Below are 25,521 nucleotides of genomic sequence, written 5' to 3'. Positions count from 1 at the left end.
ATATAGTGCGGCAGATTCCGTTACAGTGTCTTATATAGCGCAGCAGATTCCGTTACAGCGTCTTATATAGCTCAGCAGATTCTGTTACAGCGTCTTATATAGCGCAGCAGATTCCATTACAGCGTCTTATATAGCACAGCAGATTCCGTTACAGTGTCTTATATAGCGCAGCAGATTCCGTTACAGTGTCTTATATAGCGCAGCAGATTCCGTTACAGTGTCTTATATAGCGCAGCAGATTCCGTTACAGCGTCTTATATAGTGCGGCAGATTCCGTTACAGTGTCTTATATAGCGCAGCAGATTCCGTTACAGTGTCTTATATAGCTCAGCAGATTCTGTTACAGCGTCTTATATAGCGCAGCAGATTCCATTACAGCGTCTTATATAGCGCAGCAGATTCTGTTACAGTGTCTTATACAGCGCAGCAGATTACGTTACTGTGTTTTTTACGTTTTTTATTTTCAAATGTGACATGCCAACACGTGTTAGCCACGCCCCCAATTCATTACCGGGGGGGGGGCGCGAAATATGCCATTGCTCCGGGCACCATGGCGCCTAGCTACACCGCTGTGAAAAACAACCATCCAATCAGCTCCTACCTGTCATGATACTGGTTGGTTTGGAAAAATGACAGGTAGGAGCTGATTGGCTGGTTGTTTTTCACTCCCTACTTTATCACTTTTCGAAGCTTGATACAGCTGGGCCTAAGGGGTAAATTTACTAAGATGGGATTTCTAGTTCACATGGGATGTAGCTATAGGCAACTAATCAGAATCTACTTCTTATTTATTTATCACATTCCAGAAGATATTAGATAGAATCTGATTGGTTGCTATGGGCAATATCCCATCTCCAATGAGTAAACTGTAAGGGCCGCTATTCTTAAACTTGAGCGCATAAGGGCCCCCATACATTAGGCCGACTTGTCTGATAGACAAGTCGGACCTAATGTCCTCTGAGCTCTTCCGGCAGCTCCCCGGGAGAGCTCACTACGATTTGGCACTTGATGTGCCATTTTTCACATGGGATAAATTGCATGCGATTTATCCCATGTAAATTCCCGGGGAGCTGCAGGGGGTCTGGAGTCCGAGCTGGATGGGGTCCAGGGCGGGCAGGAGTCTCCACAGTGTCCGGCTGGATGGTCACTGCGGAGACCGTGCGGTCAGCGGCGGCAGTGTTTTGAAAACAATTCAAACTATAGGCTGGCCGCTGAGAGAGGATGTACTCTCAACCAATCAGCGACCTCGTTGATGATTGGCTGGGAGCGCTCTCTCCCTCAGCCAATCAGCGGCAGGCCTATCGTTTGAATTGTTTTCAAAACACTGCCGCCGCTGAACACTGCAGTGTTTCTGCAGAGCCGCCCCGGACCCTGTACTTGCCGCCCACCCCGCCGCCCCACTACCACTACAGACTAGGTCCCAAGTCGGGTGATCGGACGTGCAGCAGGTCCGACCACCCGACGCAGATCCAATGTGCACGGGACCGCGCATCGGATCTGAGGGGGCATCAAAACTAGCCGATTTTGGTCCGATTTCGGCCAGATCCGACTGATCTGGCCGAAATCTGACCAAAATCGGCTAGTGTTTGGGCAGCTTTACTCTTGATATTAGTAATGAAATATAGCACCGATGAAAAGTTGGCCCCAACCACACTTATACCACTGTTCCACCAAAGACCGAGCTCCGACCCAGATTTCTGGACACATTTCCAACTGGTATCCGGATGGCTGGCAGACAATGTCTAGGTCGACGTTCAATAGGTCAACATCCAAAGGTTGACATGCACAAGGTCGGCATTGATAAATAGTCAACTGACGTATGAATAGGCCAACATTAAACTATTCCAGACTTTACCATCCAGGTGGACTCCAATTGTGAACGGTAAAATGAGGCTTTTTGAACTATGCGGGGGGGACGCGGCTCACTAATTGGGTGTCCATAGCCTCAGGTATCGACATTGACACAAAAAGCATAAAAAATAACCCAGGTCCAGCGACCTGGGAATCTGGCCCTGGTAGCTACCAGGGTTGGACCCAAGTAATGGTGCTATGTAAATAACAACCCTGGTTATCTGATTGGCTGTGTATGAAGAGGTCCTCTTCGAGAGATATCTGTAAATGCAGCAGCAGGGCGATAGGGTCTGGGCACTAGAGCGCTCAGACCAAACTGCCCATGCACAGATCTACGGAAAAATGGAGCAGCAGACATTTTCCTGGGGATTTTTGCAACGTTGTGGCCAGCATCATAGGACTATGGAGAGTAAGTATTAAAAAAAATGGGTGCAGTATGTGCGGTGTGGGCTCCCTGAGATTCAGGGGCCCATATACAGCACAAACACTGTACCCAACCATTATAAATACACCACTGCACCTCACATAAAGGAGACGATTCTCTAACAAAGAAATGCGGTAAAAACCCCGTCATCTGGGTTTTTACCGCATTTCTGTATGTTCTGTCCCCCCTCCGCAGTGTCAGCGCTATGGGCTTCTTACCGCAGCGCTGTATAAGGGATCCATCACGGATTGCTCCCAGCGTGCCCTGCGGCCGGCACCGTGCTCTGCACATGCGCAGATGGACTCCCAGGTCACAGACCCGGAAGTCCAGCACCGGCGCCGCATCGCAAGGGACAGCTCTTATCGCAAGAGCTGTCCCTTGCGTTAATAACCGCATATGTTAGAGCATATGCGGTCATTAAGAATGCGGTGGCCGGCGATACAGGGCTGTGTTAGAACATCCCACCCAAAATATTTCAGCATAGGTAACGCCATAGGCGATCCACAGGGGAGGGGGGGGGGGGGGGTCTGGTTGCCCGGAAACCTCCTCCTCTTGGCAAGTGCCTTGAATTGTGACAACAATACCACTGGTAGAGCTGCCACCACACCATGCAGTGTAAGGGACAGAGCGGAGCTGCTGCACATGCCCAGTGTACCAGCTTCTTCTACCACATTTACTGTATGTGCGTATCTGAGCCCTCAAACATCGCAATAGACCAGAGAGAAGCTGCCAGGAGGAAGAGACAGGAGCCTTACCATGAGGTGGGAGAATGTGAGCTTAGAAAATGCAGTACTGGTTCTCAGGGGCGGATCCAGGATAAAATGACAGGGGGGGCACCATGATAAAAGAGGGTTTAGGTGGGGGAGGGGCAGTGTTAGTGGTGCCATTGTACATGCTAAGAGAGCGGCAGAGAGAGGGTGGGAATGGGATTAAAAATAGGCCCTGGCATTTAAAGTACGCAGGCCCACCATGGTGACAAAAGTGAAGGATGTAGTTGTGCGCGCGCCGAAGGCGCGCTCCGGAAAAGGGGGTGTGGTCACTCAACAGGGGCGTGTCCTTGAGTGTAGTGTACAACACCATATACAACTTCTACACATTATGCAACAAAATAATAGACTCCATTATACCTGCCCCTTACACATGATACCAAATGGAATAAGCCAAAATTCACATATTGCCACACGGATTGAGCCAAAATTCACATAATGCCACACGGATTGAGCCAAAATTCACATAATGCCACATGGATTGAGCCAAAATTCAAATACAGTAATGCCAAATGGATTGTGACAAACTTCACATAATGCCACACGGAATGAGCCAGAATTCACATAATAACACACAGATTAAGCCAAAATTCACAATACACTTCATAAACAGGGACACTGTCCACCAAAGGCGCGCAATAAACATTTACACCATAATTTCCATTACACGTTAAGTTACACACCATTATGTCCATTATGTATTATGCCAAACACCATAATGCCCATTAAAATTATGCTACATAAGTGCTCCTTATCTACATACTCATTGTCAAGGGTTCCATGCTCATTGCTCATTGCCAGAGGTTCCATGCTCGTTGCCATGTGGGATTACATGCTCATTGCCAAGGGGGAATACATGCTCGCGGTAAATGGGGGACAGCCGCCGCCAGGCAGAAGTGATAGCCACTGACAGTGGCAGAGCATGGCTGTATTCAGAGCACTGCAGGTCCCAGCTAATTGAAATAATACCCCTTTCACACCAGAAAATGCATTCCCAGGTTGGCCCCTTTTACACCAGCCTAGTCCCTGCATTTTCTGGTGTGAGGGGGAGAGAAGATAATCACCCCTCCCCCCCTTTAACCAGTTATCTCATTTAACTGGCTATATCTTCGGAACCAACTGACCCATTTACAAGAGACAAGTATCATATTGAAGAACTTTTGAGTGGGCTTTGAATGATTTTGGTCCAGTAAAACTGGACCGTTTGGTTCCAGAGTAATCTGCCCTCAAAGAACATTAACAGCCATGAAATTACATTTCAAAAATAAAAAAATCGGTTTACACGCAATATCTCTAGAACCGAATGACCGATATGGACCAGCCTGGTATCATATTGAAGGCCCAGCGATTTGGAATGGAATGAGATCAACCACAAGCTTATATGATGCCAGGGGGGAACTGAACATCGTCAGAACCGACGGGTCCCATATTATCCTCTGGGGAAAAAAACGTTACAGCTTTGCCAGGCGACATCTCCCGTTCCCGGGGGGCTAGAGACACGGGGTTGGGCTCATTGGAAAGCCCTGGTCCTCAGCTACAAACTAAATGACAGGGGGGGGGCACGTGCCCAGGTGCCCCCCCCCCTGGATCCGCCACTGCTGGTTCTATAATGTTTGTGTATTTATTATTATATGTTTAACCTTTTCCTAACCACTTAACTTAGTTAAATGTTTGAATGAGCCTACACTATAGACCAGGGGTGTCAAACACAAGGCCCGCGGGCCAAATCCGGCCCGCCAGACCTCTTCATGTGGCCCGCGCAGCCGCCGCCAGCCTTCACCTTTTATTCTCGATTTTTTTTTTAAACAAGAAAGCCGCCTTTTCAGCGCATGCGCGGCAGCCTACAAGCCAGAGAACGTCTGCCCTCTAGCGCAGTGCCGCCGGTCGTCAACCCCTCCTCCGCTCCCACCTGCTGTATAGGAGCCAGAGAGAGGAAAGAGCAGGTCAGTCGTGGTGAATGGTGCTGCTGCTGCTGTGCGCTCCAGGTCACTTACTGCTGAGTGTGCACTGCACAGTGACCGGGAGCACGCTGCCCCCCACTCCTGGATAGATAGTGCGAGGAGCGCTACTCACAGGAGGGAGGGGTAAATGCGCCTGTGTGAGAGCGCAGCTGTGTCCTTGGTGGTGGAGCAGCTCAGACTGGAGTGGACGCATCAGAGCGGGTAAGTGTCAAACTCTCTGCCTATGTGTGTGTGCACTGGCACATTGCAGCCCATCATTTATTGCTGTGGCCCATGATAATAAGCAGGACATATGCCCTAAGACTGAGTGCTGCCCCCCTGTGCAGGCAGCGTGTGCCCTATTGCACTGCAGTTCACAGCAATAGCAGGAGGGAAATGCTACTGCTGAGTTACAGTGGTATTATTTGGGATATATCCTTATTTGAAGGACACTATTATGATAATAAAGAGTGGACACATAGTCCTACAGATACAACCGGCCCTTTGAGGGTGACCAAACTGCTGATGCGGCCCCCGATGAATTTGAGTTTGACACCCCTGCTATAGACCATCTGTACTGTTAATAATCAATACTGTATTCCACAGTATCCAGTGTATAAAAAGATCAATTTTCAGGACTGTTACCGCTCCCCAGACTCGCGTACTTACTACAATGCCCTGCAGAGTGGGAGATTTTGGATTACATTTGGAAACCCCCCCCCCCCTAAAAATCCTGTGTTTGCCACTGAACGCTACAATTACATGTTGGGAACACAGAATGATTAGACAGGGCTGTGTCTGTTTTGTGAGATACAGAAAATCCTCATTTTCTGCTGATGTCCCTTAAGCAACGATTTAGATCTGGTGCACCTGTAATTAGATCACACAGAAGCTACCTGCAACCCTTCCTTCCCCTGCTGTAGGATTTATAATATGCACCAGCAAGTGGGTGGCAAAGCATTCTGGGAGTTGTATATCCAAAACTGCTGGGCATCCCCATATGATCAGATCTAGATGACATGTGAGTCAGCTGCTGATTGTTATCAGGTACAAAACAAAACAGTTCTTTAACCTCTGCTGTGTTCCATCCATGCAGTTGTGAATACAGTATTATGCAATAATAAAGTAACCTACACAGTCCTCCATTGCTTAGTGCACATTACTTGTTGCACAAATAAAGCTAAATATTTATACAAAGCTGTTTGTTTTTTATTTCATGACTTTTTAAATCGACTCCAGCACAGCAATGAGCTGATCTCCCAGGTAGTGCTCTCAGTCTTTACACCCAGCCGGATGTAAATGCAAATGTTATGTTGCCACCTTGTGAATGCAATCATCACACAGACATGTGGATTGTGACACTTGTAAAGTGTCTGTGCTCTGCACGCTGCAGAACCCGGGCTGTCAAGTGTCCCCACTCGCAGAGCTGCTGTGTGAACAAACTGGGCTGGGTCACTGGGAGAATTACACACACACCCTCTGGGACTAGGAAGTGATTGCACACAGGGGACTGCTGCTGTTCTGCCAACAGAGCAAGTGGTACTGTGCACCAGCTGGGATCTGTGGTCAGAAACTGATGCCAGCGTTCTATGAACCCCTAACCCATCCTCCCCTTTACCCCTCTGTGAGCAAGGGACAGTGGGCATCAGGAACCCAATGGATTTCCAGCCTGACAATGCCACACTGGGAGAGTATCCTGAAAACAGCACAGCCATATCCAGCATATGGAATGACTCACATAAGGTAAGAGAGAGGCATGAGGAGGGGTCTATACTAATATTTTACTATATTACTATGTAACATAACAATAATATGCACAAGACTTGTGTACTTTAGGCTGCTTGGTGCACTAATATTTACCTATATTATTTATTATACCTTTTATTGCATCACTGAAAACTTTATTGAAAAGTCTTTGAATGACATCACTAACCGTGGACCAATCAGAAGTTGTGTTGTTATTTCTTACAGCCTACCGCTTTAGAACAAATAAGACCTGGCCTAAATTATAGTTTGTTATTTTTTTATACTATGTAGATATTATATTTATAATGATAGGCAACTTGTGAATTTGGCTGGGTGTGCTGGGACTTGTAGTTCACAGCAGCTGGAGAGCCACAGGTTGCTCATCCCTGCAATGGCTGGTTAAGCTGATGGAAGTGTTCCAGACAAGAACATCATTGTTAAGTCGCGCTTGCTCCTGTAGTTCCATTCATTATCATGTTAACTCTTGTGTGGTATACTTGTCTGTGTGTTGGTGGGGACGGGGTTAACAGCAGACAAACAGCATTTGTCAGATGGCCCTATAGTATGTATTGTCTGTGCCCATTTCCAGGCTATCTGGAGGCGCACAAGAGCTCATTGTTGTGCTAATAGGGGCAGGACTTTCACAGTGGTCCTATCTTTTAGGAAGACAGGATTTCCCCGCCTCTAGGAGATGCGCATACAATGATCCTGCAACACCTCTGTCTGTGCTGGGTGTTACGTATTTATCTCATGGTTGCCTACCTGACCCTCTCCATGAGGGACACAATGCTCTGTTCCCGGGCTTCCCTGGTAATGTAGGATTGCCATCACCTGTACTGAAACAGGATACGGGAATTGGATCACCAGCATGTTGGTCGACACCATTAGGTTGACATGTGTGTAGGTCAACATGAGTGATGTTGACAGTCATTAGGTCAACATGGGTTAGGTCAACAGTCAAAAGGTCGACATGGGGTTTTTCACTTTTTTTTGAGCCGACAGGCAGCATTTCATACCCTACCATCCAATCGGGCGTGGTGGGAGAATAAAATAGCAAAGCATGGCGAGCGGACGCGGTGCTAAGTTTCAGTGTCCATGTCGACTGCTTCGACACATCGGGACAATTTTTTTTGAAAAACCCCATGTTGACCTTTTGACTGTCGACCTAATGACCCTGTCGCCCTAACCCATGTCGACCTAAATGCATGTCTACTTAATGGTGTCGACCTTATGATCCATACCCGATGAAACACCTTTCTTATCAATTACCCAGCTCCCCACAGGTGATGTCAATCATACATTACCAGGGACGTCCAGGAACAGAAGGAGAGGGTCAGGTAGGCAAGTGTGATTTATCTGTGACGCAAATATTTTAATTCAGTGGTAAGGAGCCTACACACATAATACAATTAGGGGGGGGGGTTGCGGCATCTGTTATTGTTGTGCCTAGGGGTGCCCTCACCCCTAAATCTGCCGCTTTTACATTTCAGAATTGTCAGAAGGTGAATGGAACATTGAGGCCTAAATATCTGACATCGATCAGGAAGAAGTTTTTGTTGTCGCTTATCGATTTAAAATCCCATAATGCTACAACTTAATAAGTAAATACAGGTTGAGTGTCCCTTATCCAAAATGCTCGGGACTAGAAGAATTTTGGATAATGGATTATTCCGTATTTCAGAATATTTTTGTATTTCAATGAGGTATCTTGCATTTATGTTGTTTGAACACATCAAACACTTGAAATACACCCCAAATGGGATACGGTCACTAGGTTGACATGCATGAAGGTCGACAGGTCATTAGGATCGACACAAGCATAAGGTCAACAGTCAAAATGTCGACATGTGCTGACAGGTGGTATTTCATGCCCTACCATCCACTAGGGCGTGGTGGGAGTATAAAATAGTGTGGCGAGCGAACGCGGTGCACTTCTTTTAGTGTCCATGTCAACTGTGTCGACATTCGAGGGGAAAAAAGTGAAAAGCCCCATGTCGAGCTAATGCTTGTGTCGACCTAGTGGTAGTCGACCTAGTTGCTATCGGTCCAATGATCCATACCCACACAAATATATTTTATTTGTGCATGAAACAAGGTTTGCGTCCCGTCTTAGGCACTGAATCTGAATTCCAAGCAATCATTTTCTTGCACATATTTAGTGCCAGTTACAGATGTAGCCCCTGTCATCTTTGGCCGGGGTTCGCCAGAGCCTCCCCTCAGGGGAGCGCCGGTGGACAGAGGCTACACTGAACTGGGACGTGCGTGCTTCTCATGCGTCCCAATCCTCCTCCGGTGATACAGCGGCATCCTGCCCGTCTCCGCTTCATGGAGACGCACAGGGTAAGAGGGGGGGGGGTCAGGGCGGCGTGGGGGACCGGCGGCGGGGGAGGCGACCAGGACCCGGGGCAAGCTCTGTTGCCACGGGGCACGAGAGCGTCTCATGCACGCGCGCCAGCTGGCGAAAGTATCGACAGCCCCTGCAAAGATGAAGCTAGCTTCATCTGTACATATCATATGTATAGCTGATTCGAGATTTGGAGCTGATATTATACTGATCAGAGTTCAATAAAAAAATCTCCAAAATGTAATTAAAGAATAATTTAATCACATAATAGAACAATAAAAAGTACAAGTACTACGGTTGTATCTCCCAGAGGCAATGGAGTCGCCTGCCTCTAGGCTCCAAGCCCTGAAGGGGCACCAGGGTTTACAACAGCACCTTTGTGGTTCACAGTGGAATCCAAATGTAACCGTTGCACTTCCAATGGAGCTCTGCGGTGCACCTGTGTAGTTAATCGGCTATTTCCCAGTAGCCCCTTCTAACACCTGCAATAGTGTACAGGATGGCTCCCACCTGGTATTGCTCAGCCTGTGCTGCAGCAAGTGTAGGTGCACCTGGATGGTACTGCTGTGAGACGGGATCCATAGTGTATGTGCACAGGGGCTGGCTCAGCGGCTGATCACTGGAGGACTTCCGGGATCACCCTGATGTCACTTCCAGGTCATGGCTCTTGCTCCGGTCACCTTGGCAACCAGATGCCGCTCACATAGAGAACATTACTGTGAACCAAAAAAAATAATAATAATAATCAGGAAAGAACTGTCTAACTATATACAGTATTATAATACAAGAAGGATAAACAGTATTTACAAGAATTGACGGCAGATGTATATAAAAAACATCCCGCAGATTCTGACAAGTTGTAGTGAAATTAGCTTTCAGTAATCTTATTCCTAAATTAGCAGTGATGTATATAAATATAAAGTGCTGTTGTATCAATATCTTAGTATCAACTTAGTCAGAAAGACATTTAAGTTTAAATGGTCGTTTAACCCCTTGGGCTTCACTATATTCAAAATATGGATCTATTTAGATTCTTAACGCAATTGTTGTTTATGTCGGTCTCATACTTGGGGGAACACGGTCGATAATATTGGGGGTTATTCTCATTCACTCCTTCTGGCAAATTCCTTAGAATGACAAAACCATGTGCACTGCAGGTGAGGCAGGTGTTACTTGTGCAGAGATAATTAGATTTGGGTTGGGTTTTACACCTGCCTCACCTGCAGTGCACATGGTTTTGTCCATCTAATGCTGTGTACACACGGGGGAGATATATTGCTCAGTTTCTACTTTACATCAGCGACCAGAGATGGTCGCTGATGAAAAAGAAACTGCCGGGGGGAGCCCGGCAGTGGTAATCAGCTGGTCGCAGGAGCATGTTCCTGTGACCAGCGATCACCACAGGGGCAAAAACGGGATCGCGCACCCGGCGATATATCGCCGGTGCACACTCCCATTGCGGGCAATATGGTCGCTTAGCGACCATATTTCCCGCGATTTTGCACAAAATCGCCCCGGTGTGTACGCACCTTTAGAAATATTTTGTCAGAAAGAGTGAACTAGAATAAGGGCCTTGGTTCCTGCTGGAGCCTGCTGAAAAATAGCCCTGGTTGTACCCAATGTAAGCTCTCAGATGACTTTGTTTTAATTGACCGCATTAGGGCTTGTCTTCTGGTAACCTGATCTAACTTCATCCTGGCCAAATTTAAAACATTCTCACAGTAGCCTCTCTAAAAATCTATCAGATATTTCATCTAGTATCAATTTCATCTCAGATGGGTCACTAACGATTCTCTTAGTGCGTAGAAATTGTGAATATGAGAGACTATAAATAGTACTGGATGGGTGGAATTTAAACTCTCTGCCTGCAACTTGCGGTTGTCAGTTGTTTTTTTTTTAATATTGTAGTGTCTATATGATTATCCACAATTTCAATCAGAACATCATTGCTTGATGTTCTGATTCTAGTCTTCCATATTCACAATTTCACGCGCTAAGAGAATCGTTAGTGACCCATCTGAGATGAAATAGATACTAGATGAAATGTCTGATAGATTAGAGATGCTGCTGTGAGAATGTTTTATGGCCCTTATTCTGATCGTTTCACTCGGACCTGTGCACGGGCCGAGGGGAATGTACCAATTCTCCGGCACCGCCCATTCGCCCACCGAATTCGGCATGCGAATGGATGTTTTATGTGACCATCCATTCAAATGCCTGTGGGAACCTCCCTCATCATTGATGGTCAGCGACCATTGAATGATGTGGAAAGCGCTCGCCCATGCACGAGTGGTCTAGACCACTCGTGCATAGGAGTGAAGGAAAGCCGGGATATGGGCGGGGCAGATGACATCCGGTTAAGTCAGCTGTCCACCCCCCCTGCACGCCCGGCATTTCCATACGCACGCCCTGCGTTATCATTGGAACGCCCATGAAACACAGGGCCTGCGCATATGGTAGTGACTCTGATCAAGCCGCAACGCCCCTCTCCACCCCCTGCTCGGAAGGCCATGAGCAAGCACTCGGCAACCGGACTTAGCGCAGAGTTCGCCCGCTCCCTGGGTGCTCATATTTATACCCAGCATCCTTAACCATAATTTACATTATTTAATTGATTCATTTATGTTCTTTACCATAATAATAAAAAGATTTCCATGGAGACAGACACAAGGTTCTATAACGATCATATACACTTAAAAAAGATCTTAATTTAATGTTTATAATTGTCTAAAAATGATAATTCCGGGGTCATAGGTCCCCATAATGCATTAACAGCATTCATAAACCTTGCTTGGTAGTTTATCACCACTGGAGGATGTTAGGCTCTCGATGTTGCGGCGGGCGATTCCAAGGAATGGTAAGTGGTGGGTCCCCAAAGTTTTTCTGAGCTGTTTTTAGTTTTCCGTCGATCACTCATATGTTCAATAAGGAGGTAAAAAGAGCTGGTTCTAAGCTGGACGTTACCAATTCATGTAGCTGGTGTCCAAAGGTCTGTAATAACACTGTAGCAACTGACGCGTTTCATTGAGTTCCCACAACTTTTCCTTGGAATCACCCTCCGCAACATCGAGAGGTAGCTTCACAAGCATAGGAGCCTAACATCCTCCAGCGGCGTTATACAGTAGTTAGACCATTATTTTCTGATTATTATGTATTTTGGATCACAGTAATGTTATCTATGTGAGCGGCGTCTGGTTGCCAAGGTGACCGGAGTTACAGATTTGATTGTCATCTGTCCTGCATAATTTGCCTGAAGAAGGGAATAAACCCCCGAAAGCTTGCACACCAGGTGTGGTAATTTATATGACAAATCCAACGGGTGCCGCTTTATGGAAATGATATATATTAGGGTTACCATCCATCTGGTAATTAATACAAGTGTCCAGAGGCCGGGCGGATAGATAGATAGTCCGGACGGGTGATGTTCCCAGACTATAAAATGTCACCTCCTCTGCCGAGTGCACGTCACCACCCGGCAGCACTGACAGTGACAAATTGATGCAGCTTGACACTGAGACTGTGCACGCATTTGCTGCCGGGACAAAAAGCTGGGCCCGGTATGTGAATTCAGCGCCTCCTACTCCCTGTTCATGCTGCCTGTTCTCCACCACAGGGCAGCCTGGCTGCCACTGGCCGCTGACACCACACCAGGCTGGCTGCCAGCCTGTCCCAGTCCCAGTGTCCTGAGACCTAGGCTCTGCCACCCCAGTGCAGAGCTCCAGCCCTGTGTGGGCCTACAGCTTGCTGTGGCTCTGCTCCTGTTAGTTGAGGAACCCCTGCCTTAGCAGGGCCCTCCCACTCCCTGTTCTCCACAGGGCAGGTTGACACCAGACCCCAGTCCCAGTGTCCTGACTCCTGACTGAGCCCTGCGCTGCCCGCCCCAGCCCCACTTTGCAGTGCTTTAGCCCTGTGTGACTGCCCCTCTTCCCTAGCAGTCCCCTCTCTCCACTTCTGCCCTGAACCCTCAACCCTCTCTGTTCCTGCCCTGACTAAGTGAGGCTGACTCTGGGCCAAGGGGCCCTCTGGTGTCCTCCTGCAGCTGCTGCTCTGAGTGAGTCCTGACTTGCCCTGCCTGGGCCCTGAGCTCTCCGCTACGAGCTTGTAATCCCCCATGGCAATGAGCAAGAAGGCCCTGGCATCGAGCATGAAGGTCCTGGCATCGAGAATTCTGCCCCTAGCAATTAACATGTAGATAAGTGACACTTATGTGGCATAATATGTATTTGCCATTACAGTGTGTGTCATAATGTGTAATGGGCATCATGGTGTATGGCATAATGTGTAATGGGCATCATGGTGTGTGGTATAATATGTAATGGGTATTACAGTGTGTAGTATAATGTGTAATGGGCATTACAGTGTGCAAAATCAAGAATAGAATTGAAGTAATGGTTAAAAATAACCAAGGCAAGTCAATGGGTGGGCTGTGTGTGGTTCAAGGGGCGAGCCACTCTCTGGGAATCTCTCAACACAAAGGTGGTAACCCTAATCCTCCAGCAGCCTCTTGCATTTGGCACCCTGAAATAGCAATCTCCGTAATCTGCAGCCTTACTACTACCATTAGCTAGACAGTCCTGCGTCCCCAACTCCCCCAGCCTGGGTACTGGCTCACACAGGCCCTGCCCTGGTAGGATTTCCTCTGATATCTGTTATACAGAATCCACAGATCAAATATACCTGCAGTGGTGGTTTTTACCTATGGGCTGCAGCCCCCCCCCCCCCCCCCCCCAGGTGAAATCCACCACTGAAGTGAAGTAGATGCAGTCTGTGAGACTGCACTGGCTTCACTGTGACTGGCAATGACTTCCTATTGGAAGTCCGAACTGCCAGTCACCAAGACAGTCCCATTGGGAGGAGTTCCCTCTCTCTGGGATGCCTTTCTGTGGGCTGCCGTGCTCAATCCCCGATTGCGCATGTGTAGTACCTATATCGGTACTGTGCACACGCTGGTCCCGGTGCCTGTCATCTGTATTATACAGGCGCTGGGACCATGATTGCCTTCTATGGGCTGCTACTGAAGCAGCCCATAGAAGCTGGCCATATGCGCAGTACACATGTTTGTACTGTGCATGCGCCAGTCCCGGCGCCTGTGATCATTGCAGAAGCGCTGGATACTTTCTGCAGCAGGGACTGGGAGCGGCGACAGGGACAGGTGTGCCTGCATCGCAGTACCCCCGCAGCGGCTGCAGATGCGGCCAGAGGCAGCCCCCCTCCCCAGAACAGGTACGGGCCACCACTGTATACCTGGCTGGTAAATCCCTCCTGGTGCCACGAAGTCTACTCAAGGGGTCCGATATCCTATTGCTATGCCAGCCAGTATAGTGCAGTAGAGACCCATTGTACATCCTCTGGGAGGTGTCGCCTAATTACCTGCCAGATTACCGGCTGACCTAGATAGGATTTATCTTTGTCTGGCAGCTATTTTACCAGTCACAGGCATTGTTCTTCTACATTACCAGCATCACACCTCACATAATGGACTTGCATATGTGATACACATGGTAATTATCTAGCCCAGATACCTGGCATTGACTTGTATCTCTCCAATACATACAATATTGCAAAATATACCTGATTGCAGTCATAGGCGTGCGCACAGGGGGTGCCAGGGGTGCACAGGCACCTCCTAATGACTGGCACCCCCGCACGATTGCTGCACCTCCTAGTGGCCGCTGGTCTGGGAGGAAGTCCCCAGTCATCACAAGGCTGCAGCCGCTTAGAGGAGGAGAGTTCCGCGATTCTCGGGTAGAAAGGGGGCGGGGCTTAATGACGCGAAATGCCCACCCCCATCAGATACCTCACTACTCAGCTCAATTCAGGACAGGTAGTGTGCTCTCCCTCCTGCCCCCTCTCCCTAAAACTCTCCCTCTCTCTCACACACTCTGCCCCCCCTCTCTATGACACTCTGCTCTCCCTGACACTGATACCCCTCTCCATGCAGTCTGCCCCCCCCCCCCCCCCCCCCCCTTGCCATGGCACTCTGCCCCCTCTCTCCCTGACACTGCTCCCTCTCTGAAACTGCCCCTCCTCTCCCTGACACTGCTCACTCTCTGACACTGCCCCCCTCCCCATATGCATGGCACTCTGACCCCCATCTCCATGGTACTCTGCCCCCCCTTCTCCATTGCACTCTGCCCCCTCCTCCATGGCATTCTGCCCCCCCCCCCCCCCCCCCCTCTCCATGGCACTTTTCCCCACTATCTCCCTGACACTGCTTCCTCTCTCTCTCTGACTCTGCCCCCCTTTTCCATGCACTGCTTCCTCTCTCTCTCTGACTCTGCCCCCCTTTTCCATGGCACTCTGCCCCCCCCCCCTCCATGGCACTCTGCTCCCCCTCTCCATGGCACTCTGCCCCCACTCTCCCTGACACTGCTCCCACTCTCTCTATCTCTGTCCCCCCTCTCCATGGCATTCTGTCCCCCCCTCTCCATGACACTCTGCTTCCCCTCCCCCCCCCTCCATGGCACTCTCTTCTCTCTCTCTCTCTCTCTTTCACACTTCCCCCCCTCTCCATGGCACTGCCTCTCAATGGCTCTCTGCCCTCTCTCTCTGACACTGCCTCTCCATGGCACTGTCCCCCTCTCCATGGCACTCTGTCCCCATCCACTGTGTGTCCGGCGCATGCGTAGAAGCTAAAGAAGGACACTGGGGAAGCAACCGGCAACATTTAAATTTACACGGCTGGCCAACATCTGGCTGCACTGACTGCTGCCTGTCCATGTCCAGCCAGTCCCAGTATGCCCAGTTCACTGCCCCAGTAAGTTAATGCCAAGTGCTGTGCTACTGTGCTCCAGCCCTGCGTGTGCTGTTCCAGAGACCTCCTGAGCCCTCCGAGCATGTTATCCCCATGGCATTGAGCATGAAAGCCCTGGCATCAAGCATGAAAGCTCTAGCAATTAACATGTAGGTAAGCAATACTTCATATTTAATAATGTGTAATGGGCATCACGTATGTCAAATAATGTGTAATGGGCATCATAGTCTGTGGTGTAACATGTAAGGGGCATCATGGTCTGAGGCGTAATGGGCATTACAGTGTGAGGTGCAACATGTAATGGGCATCAGTGTGAAGTGCAACGTGTAATGAGCATCACAATGTGAGGCGCAACATATAATGGGCATTATGGTGTGTGATGTAATGGGCATTACGTTGTGTGGTGTAATGGGCATCATGGTGTGAGGTGTAATGTGTAAAGGGCAACACGGTCTGAGGCGTAACGTGTAAGGGGCATCATGGTGTGAGGGGTAACGGGCATCACAGTGTGAGGCGCAACGTGTAATGGGCATCACAGTATGAGGCGCAACATGTAATCAGCATTACGGTGTGTGGCGTAATGTGTAATGGACATTATGGTGTGTGGCGTAATGTTTAATGGGCATTACAGTGTGATGAGTAATGGGCATTATGGTGTGTGACATAACATGTAATAGGCATTATGGCATGTGGTATACTGTGTAATGGGTGTGTGATGTGTAATAGGCATAACGGTGTAAATTTTTGGCATGCACTGTTCCTATTTTACAAAAAATTGGCAAGCCCTGGCATAATGTGTAATGTCTGTTATGCCATACGGTGTGTGGCATTATGTGAAATGAGCATTACTGTGTGTGGCATGTGTGATGGTTATTATGGTGTGTGGCATTAAGTGTAATGGGCATTATGTTGAATGGCATAATGCGTGATGGGCATTACTGTGTGTGCCATTGTGTGTAATGGGCATTACTGTGTGTGCCATTGTGTGTAATGGGCATTACTGTGTGTGCCATTATGTGTAATGGGCATTACTGTGTGTGCCATTATGTGTAATGGGCATTAATGTGTGTGGAATTATGTGTGATGGTTATTATGGTGTGTGGCATTATGTGGAATGGGCATTACAGTGTGTGGCATTACAGTGTGTGCCATTATGTGTAATGGGCATTACAGTGTAGATTTTTGCAGCGCACCTTTGACATGCAATGTCCCTGTGTCTAGTATATGTGTGGGAGAATGATTCACTCTCAAGTGCATATACATAAATAAGTCACCTTCTATTTAGTTTGCATTGATGCCCAGTAGGCGGCGATGGACACGCCCAGTAGACTGTGATGGACACACCCCTCCAATGGTGCACCCCCTAAGAAAATAGGCTGCGCACGCCTATGATTGCAGTAAATAACAAATACACTGATGCTCTTGTGTACATACCTAAACTAGGCTAGGAGTAACAAGTGCATTACACTGTGAGAAACGAGAGGGGAATATAAAGGTTCTCAGTCCAGGTCCATCTCGTTTCGTCACAGTGAGTAAGTTTTATTCTGTGTTCTATGACTGTGATGTACAAGTATTATTGGTGAAGTGGTGGATTGTGGCAGAGGAGGTTGGATGTCACATAAGCATTGTGTCCCCATTAGATGGTATGTTAAGGACATCCTCAGGGAAGCATGTGAATCAAGGTCAATACTGGGGTAACTTCCTAGTTGCATTCCTCCTATCTAAAGGCGGATCCTGTGCACATCCAATGGAGAGGCTGAGCCTAGCGGCTCTACTGTTCTCATTGCAGTAGATGGATAGATGCACACAGCATCTATTTACTTACTCTCTCTGCAGCGGTTAAGCAGTGTGTGTGTGCTCCCCCCACCCCAAACAACATGATGGAACACTGTGACATGCAGGCATTGGTGCCGAGAGAGAGAGAGAGCGGGGGAGGGTACTATTTGCTTGGGCCCAAGTCTGATGGAGGGGCCCAGTGGTTCCCCTGTTACCTGGTGGCAGAAGCAGCTACAGCAGCTCTTGTCAATCCTGCACATGCTACTGGCCAGGGAGCCGCTTACAATACTATTTTTTACTGTATTTTATAGTGTGCATGGCCACGCCTCCCACAATTAGGCCACACCCTCTACTGCCCTGCATGCAGGTGGGTCAGCAGGGCAGTCCCATACCTCCCAACATGACCCATTTCAGGAGGGACAAAAGTGTTGGAGGTGGCAGTAGGTGGGGTACCCATATTTGAATTTTGGACTGCGGCCCCACCTCTGTAACTGTCAGGGAAGTCCAGGAACAGAGCAATTTTGTCCCTCCTGGATTGGGTCATGTATGAAGTCCAATACAATGGGAGGTATGTAGTTGTTCTAAAGAGAGAAGTGCTGGTGCACGGTAGTAGTGTCCCCCACAGCAGCCCGGACACTGTGGTTTCCGTGTGCCAGTGACCCCACCCCCTGAACTGATGTCACACGCAAAGGGGGTGGAGCCAGGATGGCGACCACGAATGCTGGTTACCGCGCTGCATAATGTCTCTGTTCTGATTTGGTTGGGATATGCGGCATGCCCACTATGGAGTGGCCACACCCCCAGCAAGCCGCAAACCGCTCCCATGCTGTTTTAATGTTGGGTTTCAAAACACATTTTTTAATTTGTCCTCTGATAGACCCGTCATGGTGTAATCCAATTGGGTTTGATTAACCCCTTCCCGACATATGACGTACATTTACGTCATATGTCGGTTGCAGGGGAATCAAGCCAGCTCACGGAGTGAGCTGGCTTGAAAGAGAGCAGGTAATGGCTGTATATTACAGCCAGGTACCTGCTCTCACGGCCACGAGCGGCGAGTTCGCCGATCGTGGCCGTTTAACCCTTTAAGCACCGCGGGCAAAGCGCCCGCAGTGCTTAAATAGCTGATCGGAGGGGGGGCGCCCCCCTCCGGCGCCGATCGGGGCCCCCCGCGGCGAGATCGGAGGGTGCCGATCGGTTGCCATGGTAGCCAGGGGTCTAATGTAGACCCCTGTGCTGGCCGTGTCAGTATTCCTATTACATCCTGCCTGAGGCAGGATGTAATAGAAAGTGCTGAAAATCACTATGTTCAGCCATAGAGCTCTATGGCTGAACCTAGTACAGGCGATCGCGCCCCCTAGTGGTCAAGTACACTAGGGGGCCTTGTAGTAAAAGTAAAAAAAAATAAAAAAAAATAAGTTTAAAAATAAAAAAAAAATAAAAAAATATTAAAAGTTCAAATCACCCCCCTTTCCCCATTTCACAAATAAAAATAAATAAAAAAAATAAACATATTTGGTATCGCCGCGTTCCTAAAAGTCCGATCTATTAAAATATAACATTAGTTATCCCGCACGGTTAAAGGCGTAAACGGAAAATAATTCCCAACGCCAAAACTACGTTTTTTGGTCGCATCGCCTACCCAAAAAAAAATAACTAAAAGAGATCAGAAAGTCGCCCATATCCCATAATGGTATTAATTAAAAAGTACACTTCAGCCCGCAAAAAATGAGCTCTCACCCAGGTCCGTAGGTGGAAAAATAAAAAAGTTATAAGCCGCAGAACATGGCGACGCGACGCAAATTAGAAAAACCGTAAAAGTTGCTATTTTTTTTTTTAGTGGTAAAACATAACGAAAACTATATAAGTTTGGTATCACCAGAATCGTAACGACCCATAGAATAAAGATAACCCATCATTTTAAACGAACTATGAACTCCAAAAAAACTGTAACCAGCGCAAAATTGTGGAATGGCGTTTTTTTTTTTTTTTCCCACAAATTGAATTATTTCCTGATTCCCCAGAATATTATACGGTATAGTAAATGGTACCATTAAAAAGTACAACTTGTCCCGCAAAAAAAAAGCCCTCATGTGTCTATATAGCCGGAAAATTAAAAAAGTTACGCTTATTTGAACGCAAGGAGGAAAAAAAAAAAAAAAATTAACAAAAAAGGCCTGGTCGGGAAGGGGTTAATTAAAACCTTCATCAGTACAAGATCCCTGATCGTAGTTACATTCATATTTTTGCATGTTAAATATTCCCATTGAAAACACTTGAACTCACAAAGCCCACACACAGCACAGCAGACAAGCTGCACCTTGCATACAGAATACACGCATTGCTGGTGGAGCACTTGTTGCTTTTCAATAAATTATCTATCCAGGGACAAATCTTTAAAACCTGTCGTTGTCCCTAGAAATTAGACATCTGGCAGATTTGCAAAATGATTAGTGGAAAGTAGACTCTGTAGCTGTCGCTCCAGTAATGTGTACAGCGTGGTTCTGTTTAGTGCAACATATGCTGTGTGTGGGGACACCACCCTGTTGTTTGCATTACTGTATAAACATATCATGTTACATAGCTCCTGGAAGTAAATGTCTATCAGGAGTCTGCAGAGCAGTGAATGTAGAAGTTCACTGTCAATGGCAAACCCAGGATTTTTACAGAGTGATTTCCAAATGCAGTCCATAATCCCCCCCCCCCCCCCCCCCCCCCCCCAGGGCCGGTGCTAGGGTGTCCGGCGCCCTCCTGCAAACCATACATTTTGCACCCTTTCACATTGCCATTGCAACAAGCTGCAGCCCAATTGTGGGAGTGTATTCAACATGCGATCCTATGGAGGATCTCGGGTGCATGTACATGTATGCAAAGACCATCTCAGTGCTGTGTCCGCAAAATGTTGCAGGCACTAAAGGTGTCTATACGCGCTGCGAGAATCGCATACGTTATGTGCTAGATCGCATCGCACGGCATGCATGCAATGTGTGTGTGATGCGATCTGAAAGCAGTACAAAAAGTATGTGCAGCACTCGTGACTGAGGGGGAAAGGAGGGGAGAGAAGGAGGAGATGGAAGAAGAGGGGAGGAGATAGAGGGGGCGGAGTGTTGAGGACTGGCAGCGGCAGTGGCACAGCACACTGAGAAGAGGGAAGGAAGGGGAGGCGGTGCTGCTGCCTGTTCGTCATTTGATTGACAGCTGACAGGCGCAGGGAGCAATGGGTAGGGGGCGGATCCGGACATGACATGTCATCCAGGCATTCACAGACAGCGCTACATGCCTCAGCGCAAGTGTCTGTGAGGAAGAGAGGGCAGGTCGCAATGAGGAGGACAGTGTGTGCGCGGTGCAGGGAGCTGCTCAGCCTCTCCATACTGCCGCCCGCTGTCAGACAGGTGCTGCGGGCGGCGTGCAGGAGGCAGTGACAGTAAGGCAGCTTAAGCAGAGCAGGGAGGGAGATGGCACCTTTTCAGCATGGCGCCTCCCTGATTTGCAGGAGCTGCTGAGTGGGTAGCGCCGGCCCTGCCCCCCCCATATGTCACAGCCAGGGTTGGTGCTAGGGTGTTCGGTGCCTGCCTGCAAGCTTTACATTTATGGCCTATCCCATATACCAATGAAAAAAATAATACCACCATTAATTCAAATTATGTCCCACAGTGCAAAACAACCCAACACCCAAAGAAATAAGACAGTGTGCGCCGAAGGCACGCTGCAAAAATTTAGGGTGTGGCTTTGTGGGACAGGAGTAACATTCTCAGTGCCAGGGGTTTCATGCTCCTTTCCAGGGGTTTCTTGCTCACTGCCAGGGGTGACATGCATGGTGCCAGGGGTGACATGGACGGGGCCTCTAAATCTGAGCACTGAAGTCCCATCCGCGCTGCTGCTGCTGCACTAACTTTTCAAATCCCAGCACTTCCATCTACTGCTCCAGGCTTCCTCTTCTCCTGTTCTCCCGCCCCACTCCTCTCACCCGTATATCTTTGGGGGGGGATGCGATGTGGCGCAGCCACTGTCTGGGAGCAAGCATCGGTGGTGCAGCATATCCCGCAGCTCCAGGGATGTAGGGTAGGCATGTATGACTTGATAAATGCTACCCTAATGCTGACTGGTTGCTATGGGAAACACTACTTTCGATACTTTTATATATAAACCAAAACAATATAAATGCAGGCTTTAACATAGTAGCAAGTTCTAACATGCACTAAAGTCTAAAAATTAGTGCTGGGCACGTTAACACGTTGATAACGCGTTAATGCGCTAGCACATTAACGACGATTACATTTATTATTGCCGCTAACGCCCGGGGGGGGCAGTGGGATGGGGGCGCTGCGGTGGCAGGGATCGGGAGGGGCGGGGCTGCCGGGCACGGGGAAACGGACAGGTCTGCACCGCAGGGGTGCAGAGTCTCTGTCCACATGCTGACGGAGACCCTGCGCCCCTCCAAATATGGCCACCACTGTGAAGGAGACAGACACTAGAGGTGCTCCTTTGCCTCTAGCGTCTGTCAGGGATGTGCAAAGTGACCAGCGCTACCCGGAAGTGCGGATTCCGGGAGCGCTGTGGACCCTGCAAACCCTGGCAACGAGCAAGGAACCCACCACCCCCCTGGAAGGAAGCAAGTTACCCACCACCCCCCTTGCATGGAGTAAGTAACCCCCCACCCCCCTTGCATGGAGCAAGTAACCCACCACCCCCCTGGCAACGAGCAAGGAACCCCCACCCCCCTGGCAAGTAATCCTTCCTGGCTTGGAGCACAAAACCCCCACTGACAACAAGCAAGTAAACTCCTGGCAACAAGCATGAAACCCACTATAGAAACAAGCATGTAATCTCCCTTGGCGGCAAGCATGCAATCTCCCTTGGCAACAAGCATGTAATCCCACCTGGCAACGAGCATGGAACCCCTGGCATCGAGATTTTATGTAAGCGGCACTTCTGTGCCTATCAGTGCAGTTAATCGCCAAAATTTAATGCGATTAATCGCGATTAAAAATTTTAATCGTTGCCCACCACTAATAAAAATAGATAAAATGGAGCTCCCTGTGTTCCGCTGTCTTCAATGCAGCGCTTAGATTTGAACAGTGATGTAAAAAGAGCTCTGAGCATCCTGTCCTTGCAGCAGTGCCCCGGAGGATCATAAAGAACTTGGCATAATGGGGCGTGGCTTCACAGGAATGCCTCAATTGTGAGCTAGACTGCCTATTTTCATTATTTTAGAGACTTGCCAAGCACTTTAGGGCCATAATAACTCCCAACATTGGTGGCAGGGACAGTTGCCTCCCCCTTTTCCCAGCAGTGTGTAGCATGCTGGCCATGCCCCCAGCCCTCCAATCTAACTTATTAGTGGGTAGTAGGGGGACGCCAAACTGCCTCCCCCCCCCCCCCACCACCACCACCACCACGGCGGGACACTGTCGGCCCCGGGTGGACCCGGGACATTCCCAAAAATGCACGACTGTCCGGGGATGGGGCATGTCCAGCAGCTAGTGGCAGGGAGCCTCCCAACCACCACCACCACCGTGGCAACATCCCATCTTCAGTCTTAGTAAATAAACCCCATGGAGTCCAAACTCTTTATATATGGGTTTGTAACCGTTTCCAGCCTAATGAGCACCAACAACTCTTATTTTGAGGTCCTCAGAAATCTCCTTTGTTGGTGGCATGATACACTTGCATCATTTAGTCCCACCCCTTCCCAAAGAGCTGTGAACGCGGTATTTATTTCAGCAGCTTTGGGTGGTGTGAGGGCTCCAGGGAGCATGTGGGAGGCTTGCCCACCATTCCGGGATGCCGGGAGTGGGACCCAATTTTCGGGAGCATCCCGGCCATTCCAGGAGAGTAGGCAAGTATGCAGATATGTCATAATGGAACATTTTCCACGATAAAAAAAGTAGTCTTTTTTTTCTTTTGTCTCTTTTGTTTGGTTTAGTTCTCTTTTTTTCTAATTTTAGGACATCTGAGATAGTTGTAGGCCAAATTTCAGAAGAAATATAGAAAAAGTCTTCACAAACTTTCAAGCACCACTTTAGCTGTAAAATAGCTGGAATTGAACCAGAAAACCCTACCCCTTTATGTTTTTGAGGCTTAAACCTGTCATTCCGCTCAGTATTACTGGGTGGAGTAAGACAAGAGTTGAAAGTGAACTTTTTCTTTATAAAGCTACGTTTAACATTGCAATCTTGGAATATCCATTAGATAGGATCCTCCCATCCCTATTCTGCCCTGTGCTTTCCTGCTCAATTCCATTGCCTTCTCCATACTCCATATAGTGATACGGCTCCTGACACAGAAAGCCCTGTCCTCGTGTCTCTTATATATGACCATTTCAAAACCGTGCTGGATCAGCCAAACCTTTATTATGTGGTGCTGGCATAACAAAGATCTAGCTGGGAATTGAATCACCCTCAAAACGTGCTCCATGTGGTCACATACTGAACTGCAGGGTATTTGCTACATGCTTAACAACACTAAATAAGCATTCCAATTTAACTCTAATTAACTTTTACGCATCATTAAAGCTTCTATGGGTGGTGAAGTTTCCCATATCAGCCAATCTTTTTCTGTCAATTCCTAGACCTTTCCACTCAGAGGCGTACCTACATATTCATGGGCCCCATAGCAAAAGTTTGTATGGGCCCCCTATTTAGTAACTGATGGTGATAAATTTATGTAAAACATATTACTTAAACTGCAAAGATGGGCCCCCTTCAGCTCTGGGCCCCATAGCAGCTGCACCCCTTGCACCTATGGTAGTTAAGCCCTTGTTTCCACTTCTGAATGGTGCAGCAAACATCATTACTTATAAGTATGCATTTGTCCCGACACGTGTTTTGGATGCTTTGTATGTGCAGCATAATACTGTGTATAACATGAATTGAGAATAAGCGGGATATTCTATTCTTCCTGAAGCTGCTTCCGCTCATAAAAACAGGTGGAAATCGCAATTAAATACAGAGGCCGTTTTTATTGGCAAAAACCGACCCGCAATCGGGCAAAAACACATTGGATCGGGATATGTTCCCGGTCTCGGCGGCTGCTTATCGGGGATTATATTTAGCTTGCCTCGGGCACGGGAAGCATAATCTCTGATAACAGAAATTATCAGAAATTTCTCAAAAATGAGATAAGACTCTTCCATTGGAGTCTAATAGATAGACATAAACTAATATAGTCCTAGGTGTGTAACCCACAATTGGCAAACAAAACAGCATGCCCATCCCCTCTGAGGGTACCCACTCTGCTTGACTGAGTGTATGCTGGGGCTGGTGAATGTGCAGAAAAGTTATAATAATAATGAGTAGTCAACCATGTTGCTCGAAATCAAGCCAACATTTTTTTCATCTAAAGTTTACTTTATCCTGATAATTTGTTTCCCAAATTTTTATTGAGTCCAAAAATGGGTACTTGTGAGTTATCTGGGCGTCCGATTTTTTGATTGTATGCCTTAAGTTAAGGCATACAATCAGATGCGATGCGATATCGCATCGCATCGCATCGCATGCGATCATCGGATGCGATGACCCGATTTTTCCATAGGAATCAATGTTAAAATGATTCCTATGGAAAAAGGGGTCCTTTTCATACCCCTACTATCCAAGTGGGCATGGAGTTGGATATAAACCTGTGGCGAGCGTAGCGAGCCACCGAGCCCGAAGCGTGGCGAGCGAAGCGAGCCCCGCGAGGGGACGGTATTCCGTGTCCCCTCGCGGGGCTCGCTACGCTCGCCACGCTTCGGGCTCGGTGGCTCGCTACGCTCGCCACAGGTTTATATCCAACTCCATGCCCACTTGGATAGTAGGGGTATGAAAAGGACCCTTTTTCCCATTGAATTCCATGTTAAAATGGACTCAGTCCATTTTAACATTGATTCCTATGGAAAAATCGGGTCATCGCATCGCATCGCATCGCATCCGATGGTCGCA

At 48.2% G+C, this 25,521-nt stretch overlaps 1 protein-coding gene across 1 annotated transcript in view; it reads left to right on the top strand.

Annotated features, from left to right (window-relative positions):
• The first annotated feature begins 6,368 nt into the window (after nt 1-6,368).
• Nucleotides 6,369-25,521, top strand: part of NIPAL2 (NIPA like domain containing 2) — a 65,933-nt gene continuing 46,780 nt past the window's right edge. The window contains exon 1 of the mRNA XM_083186982.1: nt 6,369-6,725. Coding sequence (XP_083043108.1) covers nt 6,639-6,725 — 87 coding nt within the window. The 5' untranslated portion in view covers nt 6,369-6,638. The remainder of the gene's footprint in view (nt 6,726-25,521) is intronic.

The sequence above is a fragment of the Crinia signifera genome, chromosome 5 (genome assembly GCF_055691185.1).
Source record: "Crinia signifera chromosome 5, ASM5569118v1, whole genome shotgun sequence".
Lineage (NCBI taxonomy): Eukaryota > Metazoa > Chordata > Amphibia > Anura > Myobatrachidae > Crinia > Crinia signifera.
The sequence above is the reverse complement of the archived record's forward strand: the minus strand, read 5'-3'. Positions and strand labels throughout refer to the sequence as shown.